The sequence below is a fragment of the Monodelphis domestica genome, chromosome 4 (assembly GCF_027887165.1).
Source record: "Monodelphis domestica isolate mMonDom1 chromosome 4, mMonDom1.pri, whole genome shotgun sequence".
In the NCBI taxonomy this organism is placed as follows: Eukaryota; Metazoa; Chordata; class Mammalia; order Didelphimorphia; family Didelphidae; genus Monodelphis; species Monodelphis domestica.
Window position 1 is genome coordinate 95,752,774 of NC_077230.1, and position 13,105 is coordinate 95,765,878.

Sequence of the window (13,105 nt, forward strand, 5' to 3'; positions counted from 1 at the left end):
GGGGTCACAAATCTCACTTTGAAAGGAGTGGTACCTTTGTTTCTCTGTGACAGAGTATGCTACTGCTTTTTGTTGTTGTTGTTGTTCAGTCATTTTTCAGGCATGATCCCACTTGGGTTTTTAATTTTAATTAAAAATCCTTACCTTTCATCTTAGAAACAGTACTAAGTATTGTTCCAAGACTGAACAGTGACTTGTCCAAGGTCACAAAGCTAGGAAGTGTCTGAGGACTGGCTTTCAATCCACTGAGCCACCTAACTACTTTCCATTTGGGATTTTCTTAGCAAAGATACTAGTTTGGTTTGCCATTTCCTTCTCTAATTCATTTTACTGATAAGGAACTGAGGCAAACAAGTTAAGTGTCTCACTTAGGATCACTAAGCTAGCAAGTGTCTGAGGCAAGATTTGAATGCAGAAAGAGGAGTCTTCTTAATTCCAAGCCCAGTTGGAAAATGAAGGGATGCCCTTCGATTGGGGAATGGCTGAACAAATTATGGTCTATGTTGGTGATGAATACTATTATACTAAAAGGAATAATGAACTGGAGGAATTCCGTGTGAACTGGAATGACCTCCAGGAATGGATGCAGAGTGAAAGGAGCAGAACCAGGAGAACATTATACCCAGAGACTGATACCCTGTGGTACAATGTAATGGACTTCTCTACTAGCAGCAATACCATCATGCAGGACAATTCTGAGGGACTTACGAGAAAGAACACTATACACGTGCAGAGGAAGAACTGTGGGAGCAGTAACACAGAAGAAAAACAACTGTTTGATCACATGGTTCGAGGGAGATATGATTGGGGATGCAGATTCTAAATGATCATTCTATTGCAAATATTAATAATATGGATCTTGATCAATGACACATGTAAAACCCAGTGGAATTGCTCGTTGTCTATGGGGGGTGGGGTGGGGAAGAGGGGAGGGAAAGAACATGAATCATATAACCATGGGAAAATATTCTAAATTAATTAATTAAATCAAAATTTTCAATTAAAAAATAAAGTAGAATTTTTTAACTGGCTTTAAAATCTTTCAAATGAAAAATTTCAGTGGGTCTTAAGCCTATTTGTTAAAAACATACAATGCAATGGCTTTTCTTTTAATTTAATTTAATTTTTCTTTTAAATTAGTTAATTAAATAAAAAGGTTAGCCACCTGATTCCAAGCCCAGTGCTCTATCCACTGAGCCACCTAGCTGCCAAGCTGCTGTACTAGCAAGTCCTTGTTTGGGCTGGGACATGCATGGCCACACCAGCCTGGACCCAAGTAACCAAGGACAGTGGGATTTCAATGGGGATAAGAGGAGTGGTATGCTGAGAAAAGGGATAGTATTTGGCTAAGTACAAGATGTGGATCCCATTAGGTTGACTGATACTAATGTCTCCATGGACTCTGTCTCCCTCAAAAATACGTATGATTAGAAATACAGCTCATTGTTTCTTACAGTATTTCTCTCGCTGTTCCTCATCTTAATAGCATGGAATGAACATAAGTATCTGCCTGCTGCCACTGCCCCCAGAGCTGCCTTCCCTCTATGAGGGTGAGGCTATGTATGACTTCAAGGATATGACCCCAGATAGTTTTAAGTAGGGCAGCATTAATCCCCTACTTAAGCAGGGTATATAGGTTGGCTGGCACTATGACTTTCAAGAATCAGAGGGTCATAGATTTTTAGGTGGGAAGGACCTTAGAGGTCATCCCTTCAAATCCCTTTATTTTATAGATAAGTAAACTGAGGCAGAGACAGTAAATGACTTGACCGAGGTCAAGACAGAAAGGTGAGTTTATGAGGCAGCATTTGAACCCGTGTCTTCTTGATTCTAAGGCCAGTGTCTTATCCACTAGGCTGAAGCTACTTTGATTTCAGAGGGCTATCGTCCTGGATTTTAGTCAGCCATTCAGAGTCACATATGCTCAAATCCCAAGATAAATAAGAAGAAATATAATAAATTTGGCTTCTCTTTACTATTCTGATTTCACTTTTTTAAAAGATGAGAACTTATGTTTGGATTAAAAGGATAGACAGAGGGATGAGGTTTGGGTTCTGGGACAGTTTGCTGTCTTAGGTTAGTGATGGAGAAGCAGTAGGGGCCGGGGGTGGCACTGGTAGGTCTATGTGGGAACCACTATGACTCTGGCAGTTTCACAAGTCCATCTGCAAGGTAGCCTGTGACAGTAAGCTATATGCGTGTGCTTTTGTGGGAGAGTGCAAATGAGAAAGAAGCTCTCTCAATTCCCACTCGCCCCAAATCACCATCTGCCCCCCTTTCCCTCCCACTTCCCCAAACTCAACAGAAGTGAGGGATGGTACCTACATGAAGGTAAATTTGGTGGTAGCAGGATCCACCAAGCCACTTCCCCAAGTGCTGTCCAATAGATGCCATCTTCCTTCCAGGTAAACTGCGTTCCAGGCGTGGTCATATTCCCCTGAAAAACTCTGTCCAGTTTGGTAGCCATAGCCCTTGGAATATCCGGCCACTGTCATGCAATGCACCCCTGCAATCCTGTGGGGAAAAAATTAATAAGCAGCCCCTTCTATGCAGAGCGGCTGTCTCTTGTCCACTCTGATGCTTTCAAGGGGACATAACCTGTGATGCTGGAGGTGGCAGGAGCAGCAGAAGATGCAAGATTGAAATAGACTGAGTTGTTCTCTGGCTGCCACATCATTATCTCCTGCTTATTATTGCTATAATTTATTTCTCCAGGAGAGCTCAACATCATTTTAAATTTGGTTTTTCAATGAGTTTTTTTACATTTAATTTTTATTTTATTTTTTTCCCAATTAGATGTAAGCAAAAATGTGAACATTTGTTTTTTAAAATGTTGAGTTCTAAATCCTCTCCTTCCCTCCCCTCCCCTCTCCTTGAGAAGGCAAGCAATTTGATATAGATTATACATGTGCAGTCATGCAAAACATTTCCATATTAGCCATGTTGCAGAAGAAAACACAGGCCAAAAAAAGCCCCCAAGAATAATAAAGAAAGTAAAAAATGGTTGCTTCAATCTGCATTCAGACTCCATCAGTTCTTTTTCTGGAGATGGATAGCATTTTTTATTGTAAGTCCTTTGCCATTTTCAATGAAAATTTTCTGCTTTGTTCTTCTTTTACTTTTCCTAGTTCACTACCTTTTTTTTGTCCCCTTTCCCAACTCTGAGCCCCTCCTCTGACCACTGAAAGTCTCTTATCTCCTCCTCCCTCTTATTTGTGTGTCATTCTGGCTTGTCCCCAACTCTTTGTTCCTTTTTTCTCCAATTCTTTGTTTAGTTTTGTGTTAGTCTCTGCCTTATGTCATGGTATAAATAGTTTGCTGCTAACAAGTTGCTTTGTGATCTTAGCCTAAACAGTCATTTAACCTCTCTGATCCTCAGTTTTCTTATCTGCAAGATAAATGAGTTGGGGGGCAGCTAAGTGGCTCAGTGGATTGAGAGCCAGGCCTAGACATGGGACATCCTGGGTTCAATTCTGGCCTCAGACACTTCCCAGCTGGGTGACCCTGGGCAAGTCACTTGACCCCCATTGCCTAGCCCTTACTGCCCTTTTGCCTTGGAACCAATACACAGTATTGACTCCAAGATGGAAGGTAAGGGTTTAAAAGGAAAAGATGAAGGAGTTAGACTTGATGGAATCTGGGGCCTTTCTAGCTCTAAGCTTCTGTGTCCCATGTTGTTTCTTCCCAGTTCCATGTCTGTAATCCTATGATCTCTTTCTCCTAGCTATCACCAGCTGAGTTGATGGAGTCATACTGCTTGTGGCATGCTACTGTGGAAAAGCTCTGGACTAGATATTAGAGATTCGGGGTCTAGGCTTGACTGTTACTAACTAGTTAGATGACATTGACTTTTGTATCTCAGTGTTTCATCTCCAAAATGGAGATAGTTATTCCTCCTCCTCCTAGTCTAACAGCAGAGGTTCTTGTGTCAGAGTGCCCTCTGGCAGTCTGATAAAGCTCAAGGACTCCATCTGAGAATCATCTTTTTAAACACATAAAAGAAAACATATAAGTTTCCCAAGGAAACTAAGTCTATTGAAATACGGCTATCAAAATACTAAAAAAAGTTTAAATGCCCCAGATTAAGAACCCCAGAAGATGAGAGGCTTGTTATGGGCTTCAAATGTGACCGTGTAAAAAACACTAGCATTAGAGGAGAAGACCTGGGTTTTAATCCAAACGATGTTACTGGCCACCCGCGTGACTTTGGGCAAATCCTTTTCCTTCTCTGGGCTTCAATTTCCTCATTTGTTAAACAAGAACACTGAATTAGAATTAGACCTTCCAGCTAAGGCTCTTTCCAACTTTAAATTCCTTGTTCATAAAAATAATGGCCTGGCATTTACTATCCGTGTGATGGAGGACAAGATGCCTAACCTTTCTGAGCTACAGTTTCTCTGTTTGCAAAATGGAGGTGGTAATACTTACCTAGTGTGCTGGAGAACAATAATAACAGCTAACTGACAGAGCATTAAAAATCCCTTTAGGGGGCAGCTGGGTAGCTCAGTGGATTGAGAGCCAGGCCTAGAGATGGGAGGTCCTAGGTTCAAATCTGGCCTCAGCCACTTCCTAGCTGTGTGACCCTGGGCAAGTCACTTGACCCCCATTGCCTAGCCTTACCACTCTTTTGCCTTGGAGCCAATACACAGTATTGACTCCAAGACGGAAGGTAAGGGTTTATTTAAAAAAAAAATCCCTTTAACTTTTGTGATGGAATAATACTAAGCATTGGTTCCAAGGCAGAAGAGCAGTAAAGGCTAGGCATTGGGGGGGTAAGTGACTTTCCCAGGGTCACACAGCTGAGGAATTGTCTAAGGGAAGTGTCAGATTTGAACACAGAAACCCCTATCTCTGGGCCTGGCTCTATATCAACTGAGCCACCAGCTGCTCCTCATTTAGCATTTTAAAGTTTGTTAAGCACTTTACATTCTCTCATTTGATCATCACCACAACCTGGAGAGTGAGTTGCTAGTACTAACTCTGTTTTACAGATGAAAAAACTGAGGCTTTGAGTAGTTAAAACTGGCCCAGCCAGAGTCACATGACTAAAAATGTTGGAGATGAGATTTAAACCCAAGTCTCCTTCTGACTCAAGTTCAACACTCATTCAACTATACTGAATACAACTCTGTTAGGTTTCTTCACATGTTATGAGGATCAAATGAGAAAAAGGATGTATAAAGTCCTTTATAAATAACAAAACTCCTCCTGATGAATGTTCACTACAAATATCATCAAATTAAATAATGCAACTAAGAAACTTTTAAACCTGTAATATATTATACAAATATAAGGAATTAAGGTTTTTAACATTTGTGGTTCTGTTGGGGTGAAAAGTCTGTTGGACCTTTAAATGCAAGATTGGCTGGTAGAAGGATAATTAGTAGCAAATCTCCCAAAAGTCAATCTCTCTCTCTCTCTCTCTCTCTCTCTCTCTCTCTCTCTCTCTCTCTCTCTCTCTCCTTCTTTTCCTTCCCTCCCATCTCCTTCTCTCTCCATCCCTCCCTCCTTCTGTCTCTCTCTCTGTCTCTCCCCCCCCCCCCCCCCCATTTCATAAATACAAATGTTCCTTCCAGTGGTGGAGATCACAACCTATCCATGCCTACTCATTCTATAAGACTGTTGTCTAGGTGTTTCTACAAGTTCATCACAGAATGTCCAAGATTATGTCATCTCCAGAAAGATGGTGTACTTCATCTTCTCCGATGGTTCTTCCCAACCCTGCCTTTTAAGTGCCATTCCTACTTCTTTGTCTAGCACATCATGAACTATGGAAGGTTAGAGTCCTATGTGATGGAACCTCTATGATCAATAATGAAAACAGATTGTAATAAAAACTTGGGCAAATTTGTTCCATTTTATACCATTTGGTTTCATTTGTGAATTCCCTAGAAATAATGTGGTTTTAATGTGGCTTGCTAGACTCTCAGGCCCAGCCTTTTATAGAACTATTTCTATTTCAACTGCTTTTCATTCTTTTATAAGACAATACCACTCACAATCTTTTGGCATATTCCTCTGTAGTATGATACAAATGAATTTACATTCTATATACTATGTTGCTTTCAGCTGCAATTTCTCTCTAATGTTTTCTGGCTATGACAATTTCTGGGCTTTTAAAATTCTCCTTAGAGCAACTGTTTTACACTAAAAAATTCCACTACCCCCAAATGTTGATGATCAAGGTAAATATCTTTGCCTCTCTCTGTTTCCTAAATTAAACGTTAATGGCTTATTTGAATAGGTCAGGTTGAAGTTATTGCAATTTTCAGTGTCATCTCATTTTTAGCTTTTTAATTTTATATTTAAATTTTTGCTTTAACTAGCTGGTGGTCTGAATATGGCAAACAATAGTTCTGATATGGACCTTTCCTTTATCCCCTGACATTTTTTGTTTATTCAGATACAATCAATTTGTGCTGTTGTTCAGTGTTGACCATGTCTAGTGCTTTTGACTTTCTTCTTTATGGAAGTATTCATGATATAAGAGTACAAGGTATCTGAATCATCTATAAACACTTGGTTCTTTGTTTATAAAACCTTAAGTAGTGTCCACCCTGACATCAAACTCAGTGAATACCAAAGTATATGTTTACTTGGTTTGATTCTTGTCAAGTTCATCATAGAATTTTCCTACTTCTCTATCCTTCTCAACTGCACAAGTTCCAAATATTACGGTTGTCTTTTTTTGCTTACGCTAACAAAGGTTACTGCAAGCCAGTGGTCCAAGTGTGCCATGAACTGACATTTTTCTTTTTCCCTAGAGTCCAAGATGAAATGGACTTGGTCAATTTGTTTGCCACTCCAAAGAGAGTCTGACACCCATCCTTCTATCTAGCCCAAACTTCTTTTGTCTTTTCACTTGATTTATAGGGAGAATTTGGTGTGGTGTGTATTCTTTTAGTTGGGATGGTTTCTTTCTTCACTTCCACTTTTGCAATTAAAAAGGTCCAATGGCCTTTTATATTTATGTTTATGTTTAATTACCCTATCCATAATATCTTTCCCCTTTTTATCTCTATACATATGATTGGACTTATTCTGAAACAATAGTATCTACATACTATTAAAAAGTCAGAATTATGGGGGCATAAAAACACATGTATTTACACAAAACCATATTAAAAATAGGTCTTTTTCCAGCCTCTATCATGTTATATACTAGGTCTATTTTATCTACTCTTAGTCCTGTCTCTGTTGGGGAGCTTCAGCCTAAAACAAGTTTCCTGGTCATTTATTCAGAAAGCCCTTAGGTGAAGACATCAACCTAGTGAAGCCTAGAAAGGTAGGCTTGGGACGGGCTGGCTAATGCTCAGCCTCCTTGTCAAATACCTGAACTCCAGAAGTAGACACCATCAACACAACTCATCTGTGTCCCCACTGAGTTTGGCCATCGCTTCCAACTCCAATTTATTTTTTAATAGGCAAAGTCATGCCCATTGCAGTAACTTAGCAGTTTCCTGGCTCATCTGATCCTGACAAGTTTTTCAGACTGCAGTTTTATCTCCTCTCCTGGCTCCGATCAAGTCATCACCAAGCCCTCTAATTACCAGCTACTGTGTCATCTGCCTGCTCCTGCCACCGAGGATGCCCTGCTGTGGAACTGCAATCAGTAGCACCTGCAGATTTGTACCGCCCATCCGGCTCCTGCTCGTACTGGGCAGAGAGCACGAAAAATCATTTTGTGTTCGTCTTTGGGATACGTTAAATGATGACATCAAGCAGCCATTTTTCCTTCCTGATTGCCATCCAATAAAAGTGAATATCCCTTCACTCCTCCACTAGCCCATTCACCATGTTATGGAAGTAACCCTGAGGTCCTGAATGCTGTGCATGGGGAGAAAGAGTGTGCAAAGGTCAGCTCTATAGCTAATAAACTACAGTCTTTGATAATGATGGTAGAGCTAGAAACTGGGCTGGTGACTTCATTGGGACAGGGAACTCCCAGGTGAGGAAACTCCATCTACCAATGAAGGCTGACACCCTCTCTACAATCTGTTGTCTCGGAGAGTTGACTGGGACATGAAGAGGCTAAGTTACTTATTCAGGGTCTCATAGCTCGTACTAGATATTAGACTTGACCCCTTCCTTCTCAATTCTGAAGCTGGCTCTCTCTATCTACCCATAGCAATTTGGCTCTCTAACCTTACCATGATACAATAATAACAAAACTGACTATTACTATTATTATTCTATTAGGCAGAATGCACTGGTGAATAGAGAGCAAGCCTTGGAATCAGGAAGACTGGAGTTCAAAGTATGTCACTTATTCATTCAGTGCCCCTAGCAAATTCTTTAAACTAAGACTACAGTCTGCAGAGGCTAGCAGCTAGGTGGTACAGTGGATAGAACACCAGGCCTGGAATCAAGAGAACTCACTTTAGCAAGTTCAGTTTTGGTCTTGGACACTTACTGACTGTGTGACCCTGGGCAAGTTATCTAACTCTGCTTGCCTCAGTTTCCTCATCTGTTATTTGAGCTAGAGAAGGAAATGACAAACATTCTAGGATCTTTGCCAAGAAAATCCTAGGTGAGGTCACCAAGAACTGGACATGACTGAAAATGATTGAAGTGCACACAGTTAGCAGAACAATAGTTTATCTACATTACGACAAAGAGGGTTTCTTTCTTCGAAATTTGCTACACCAATGAAATTACAGACCTGGGCCAACTAACATTGATATAGTTCTTAAAGGTTCACAAAGTGTTTTCCTCCCAATAACTTTGTGAAACAGAAATTAAAATAGTTATTTTTCAGATAAGGAAACTGAGACCCAGAGAAGTTGTTACTTGCCAAAAGTCACAATGGATGCCTTGGCTATTATTCCAATGTAGGTCTTTTGATTCCAGATACAGTGCTCTTTCCTTCACCCAAATCAGCAATACCATTTTTAATCGCTGGCACAGTCATGTGGGGATACCTGTGCCCCTGTTCTTCATGCCAACTCTTTTTTTCCATCTCTGGAGCGACATAACCTGTGTTTCCTCCAGGAGTCAGTTTTTAAAATTTATTAAACCTTTACCTGTCTTGGAATTAATACTGCATATTGGCTCCAAGGCAGAAGAGTGGTAAGGGCTAGGCAATGGGGGTTAAGTGACTTGCCCAGGGGCACACAGCTAGGAAGTGTCTGAGGCCAAATTTGAACCCTCCCATCTCTAGGCCTTGCTCTCAATTCACTGAGCTACCCAGCTGCCCCTCAGGAGTGAGTTTTGCAAGGGGAAGGATGGGAGCAGAAATAGAAGATGTTTGGATTATAGTTTTACTGCTGAGGGACTTTACTATTGAATTCAATCTCTCCTTTTTACTGATCAGGAAACTAAGGCACAAAGAAGTTAAATAACTTGCCCAATATAACTTCTTAGTGTCCAGCTGAGTCCACTTAGCCCCCTAGAGAGCCATGAAAACAGACAGGAGGAAGAAGAAACAGAATGGCTGAGGCCATGGAGATGATGCTGGCATATGCTATAGAAGAGCTTCTCTCCTGTACTTGGGTCCTCCCTCCTCTACCTCGTATGCTCCAGGTACTTAGCTCTTCTGTTGCTGCTACTGTAGAATGGTGATGGACTTGTTTCAAAATCACCAGCATCCCTTCTGCCAAGTCCTCCAGTATGAACTGTGTGAATGGTTATTCTTTTCCCCTTCTAGTGGGGTACAGATTTCTTTCAGAGTTCATAATGGAGGATTGTGTTAAACCAATATTTTCTCATATGATTCTAACAACAACCCTGTGAGGTAAGTGCTATTAATAACTGAGCAAACATACATAAGCTGAGGCAAACAGGAAGAAACTTGTCTGGGTTCACGTAGCTTGTAGACTTGAACTCGGGGTTTTCCTGACTCTAGATTCAACCCTCCATCCACTACAACACTTAGCTACCTATTCCATTGTAGTGGAATTGCTGTCTGATTCCATGCACTGTGCCAGTCAAACGTTTCAAGTGCCCTATTTAAAGGCTGCTGGCACTTAGGATAATGCTTCCTTTTTGGTTGTAGCAGTTTCCTCACTTTCCCCATAAGGACACACCAGATGGAAGTCTAAGAAGGTATCCTGGAAATGTGCGGAGAAGCAGAGGGATATCATCCTGGCATTTAAAAATTCTCTGCATGTAATCCATAAGTTAGATAACTAAGTAGGATTATAGGTCTAGCATTAGAAAGGGTTGCAGAGGCCAACTAGTCAAAACCCTTCATTTTATAGATAAGGAAACAAAAGAAAGAAAATTAAGTGACTTGCCTAAAATCAGAAAGGCAATAAATACCAGAGGCAGGATTAGAACCCAAGGCTCCAGAGTCAGTGTACTTTCCACTGTACCACATTATCTCTCTAGAACTGCAACTGTCTTCTGGATGGTAATAGTTGGCTATCCCACCAGTGCCTCAAGCTCAATTCATGTAAAACCAAATTCAATCCTCTCCCCAAATCAATTCTACCTCCTGGCTTCCTTGTTACTATTAAGAATGTTTTGAAGCTTCAGGCCATCTTTGAATGCCTGCACACAGCAACTTTAAATATGATGTTGAATGATGATATGAGATCCAAGAATAATGATGGTAGATAGCTAATTTCAGCACTAAGATGTTCTTGCCCATCAAGGCATGTGAATCCAAGATGGTTTCTGTGTTCAGGGGCCACTTGGTCTCAAGGAAGGAAGGTGGAACTATAGTTATTATTCTCAGGGAAGGATTAGGAGATTTCTAGGTACGTGAGAACAACAGAGATGATACTTGCTTTGGCAGCAACAGCTGGTCCAGATTCTGCCTGAATTTACAACACCACCGAGCCGCAAAGTTAGGTTGCAGCTGAGAGAGGAGGAAAGCTGTCGGCATCCATTGGGAGTTAGTGCCAGATGATAAACTCAGATTGTGTTAATCAAGAGTGGGTAAAAAGAAAAGAAGCAGGACAGTAGAAGATGGCCAGGGACATCCTGGTGCTTTTCTAGCGAAACAGCAAGAAGATGATGGAGTCAAGCGACAGAGAAAACACATCTGTGAAATCAGTATTCTGGATGAGAGAGAGAATGTGATGTAATGGACTGAACCTTGGACTGTGGAATAAGGAACTTAGTCTGGGTTCTGCTAGCACGTGAGACCTTGGAAAGTATTTTACTTCTGTAGATCTGAGTTTCTTCATCTATAAAATGGGTGTGGACCGATTATACTCTAAAGCCTCTTACAGCCTTAAAATCCTGTAATATAATTTCACTGGGGGAGAAGATGGAAGAGTCATGCAGTAGGTCTATAATACACTGCTTTTTCCTCCATTGTAAGAAGGATGGCAGAAATGGCTTATGTTGCCTTGAAGATCACCTTCCCATGTTCTATTTTAATCTCCTCCCTTTTGATCTCACACATATTTTCTCCACTGCAAAAATAAATGCTTATATCAAGAACACGTTTTGATTGGAAGTGTTTTTTACCCCCTTCATGATCAATATTAAAACAGAGCTGCTCAGACAGCTAATGGTCTTGCCTTTAATACTTGGCTTCTTCAGGAATCCATGGTCTCAACACTGCAGTTGGTTATTTCTTCCATCAGTACACACTGAAGTCTCTCCATACCTCAATAAAGTTTTCATTAGCTATGACCAAAAATACTTCTCACTTAGTGGCCAACCCATTAGTAATACTTCTTCATATTTAGCAGGCTGGCCCCTGGGAGAGGCAGACTAAGTGCTACTAGGCCTGCCCACATATCTTGGTAGAGCCTGTCAGAGCCTCGTCTCCACTGGAGAGGGTCTCAAGGACCCAGAGTCACCTCCTGACAGTGACGAAGTATTGGAGTCTGACTTCAGATAGACAGTCAGGTAATAAGCATGTATTAAGTGCCTTAAGGGCCAGGCACTGTTCTAAGAGAGGCAAACTATAGGTCCTGTTTTCAAGGAGCTCACAGTCTAATGCCATAGTAATATTTATTTTATTATTGGGATGATTATTATAATTATATTAATCATTATGTCATATTAATAAAAGTGTAGTGTCTGGATGAAGGGAGATAATAGTCCCATAGAAAATTCAGGTAGATCACATTTGGAACACTATTTCACTCCAGGTTATCCAGAAGAGGGAAACCAAGATGGCAAGACAGCTAGAAACCAAGCTATATGAGAAAAGGAGGAAGGAATAGTGACTGCTTAGTCTAGAGAAGATGCTCTGGAGGAACAAGATAGGTCTCTGCAGATGTCTGAAGTGCTTTTGTGTCAAAGTGGGATTAAAAATGTTCTTGTGGTTCTAGAAGGCAAAACTAGGGCCAGGAAGACAGCATTAGACTCCAGGCAAGGAATACATTTCTCTGAAACAGGAACAGAAAACTGGCCATGAAGCCAGGAAGATGTGTGTTCAAATCTTACCTCTGACCACTACTGGTTATGGATCCCTAGGCAAGTCAACAAATCCTTAAGTGCCGTAGGCAATTTAATCATCATTACTAACCATAACACTCATAATAACAACATAATTATAATGATAGCTAGGGGAAGCTCGATGGCTTAGTGGATAGAGAGTCAAGCCTGGAGTTGGAAGGACCTGGTTCAAATTTGGCCTCAGACACTTATTAGCTGTGTGACCCTGGGCAAGTCAGTTAACCCCCATTGCTTAGCCCTTACTGCTTTTCTGTCTTAGAATTCATGCTAATTCTAAGACAAAAGATAAGGATTTAAAAACCAGCTAATGCTCTTTCTACTGCCTCCTTAATCTTGCATTGGGCTCACCCTTAAGATGTCTGAAGAACTCTTAGAGTTTAAGAAATGAATAATATAAAAATGCTTTGGTAATATTAATAGAGAACATTGTTTGGGCGATGTAGGTCACTGGCCGAGAAGTGGAAAATTAAAAAGAAGTTCTCTAGCATTTTGGCTGTGGTTGACTACAAGCAATCATGAAATGCATTTATAGTTCAATATCTGATTCATAAACATGAAGGGGTACTTCAGATATAATTGGCTGGTTTAACCACTTAGTGTAAAATGATAACTTCTGCAACTAATAATTGCTCATATTTATAGACTACAAGCATGCATGCTTTCATATTGATCTTCATAACTAGCCTCCGAGGTAGCGAGTGCAACTGTGAACAGTGCATGGACATCCCCCAACAGTTCTGCCCCT

At 40.7% G+C, this 13,105-nt stretch overlaps 1 protein-coding gene across 1 annotated transcript in view; it reads right to left on the minus strand.

Annotated features, from left to right (window-relative positions):
• The window catches only part of KY (kyphoscoliosis peptidase), a 108,630-nt gene that overhangs the window by 22,445 nt on the left and 73,080 nt on the right, over positions 1-13,105 (minus strand). The window contains exon 9 of the mRNA XM_007493905.2: positions 2,326-2,514. Within this exon, the coding sequence (XP_007493967.1) occupies positions 2,326-2,514 (189 nt within the window). The remainder of the gene's footprint in view (positions 1-2,325; positions 2,515-13,105) is intronic.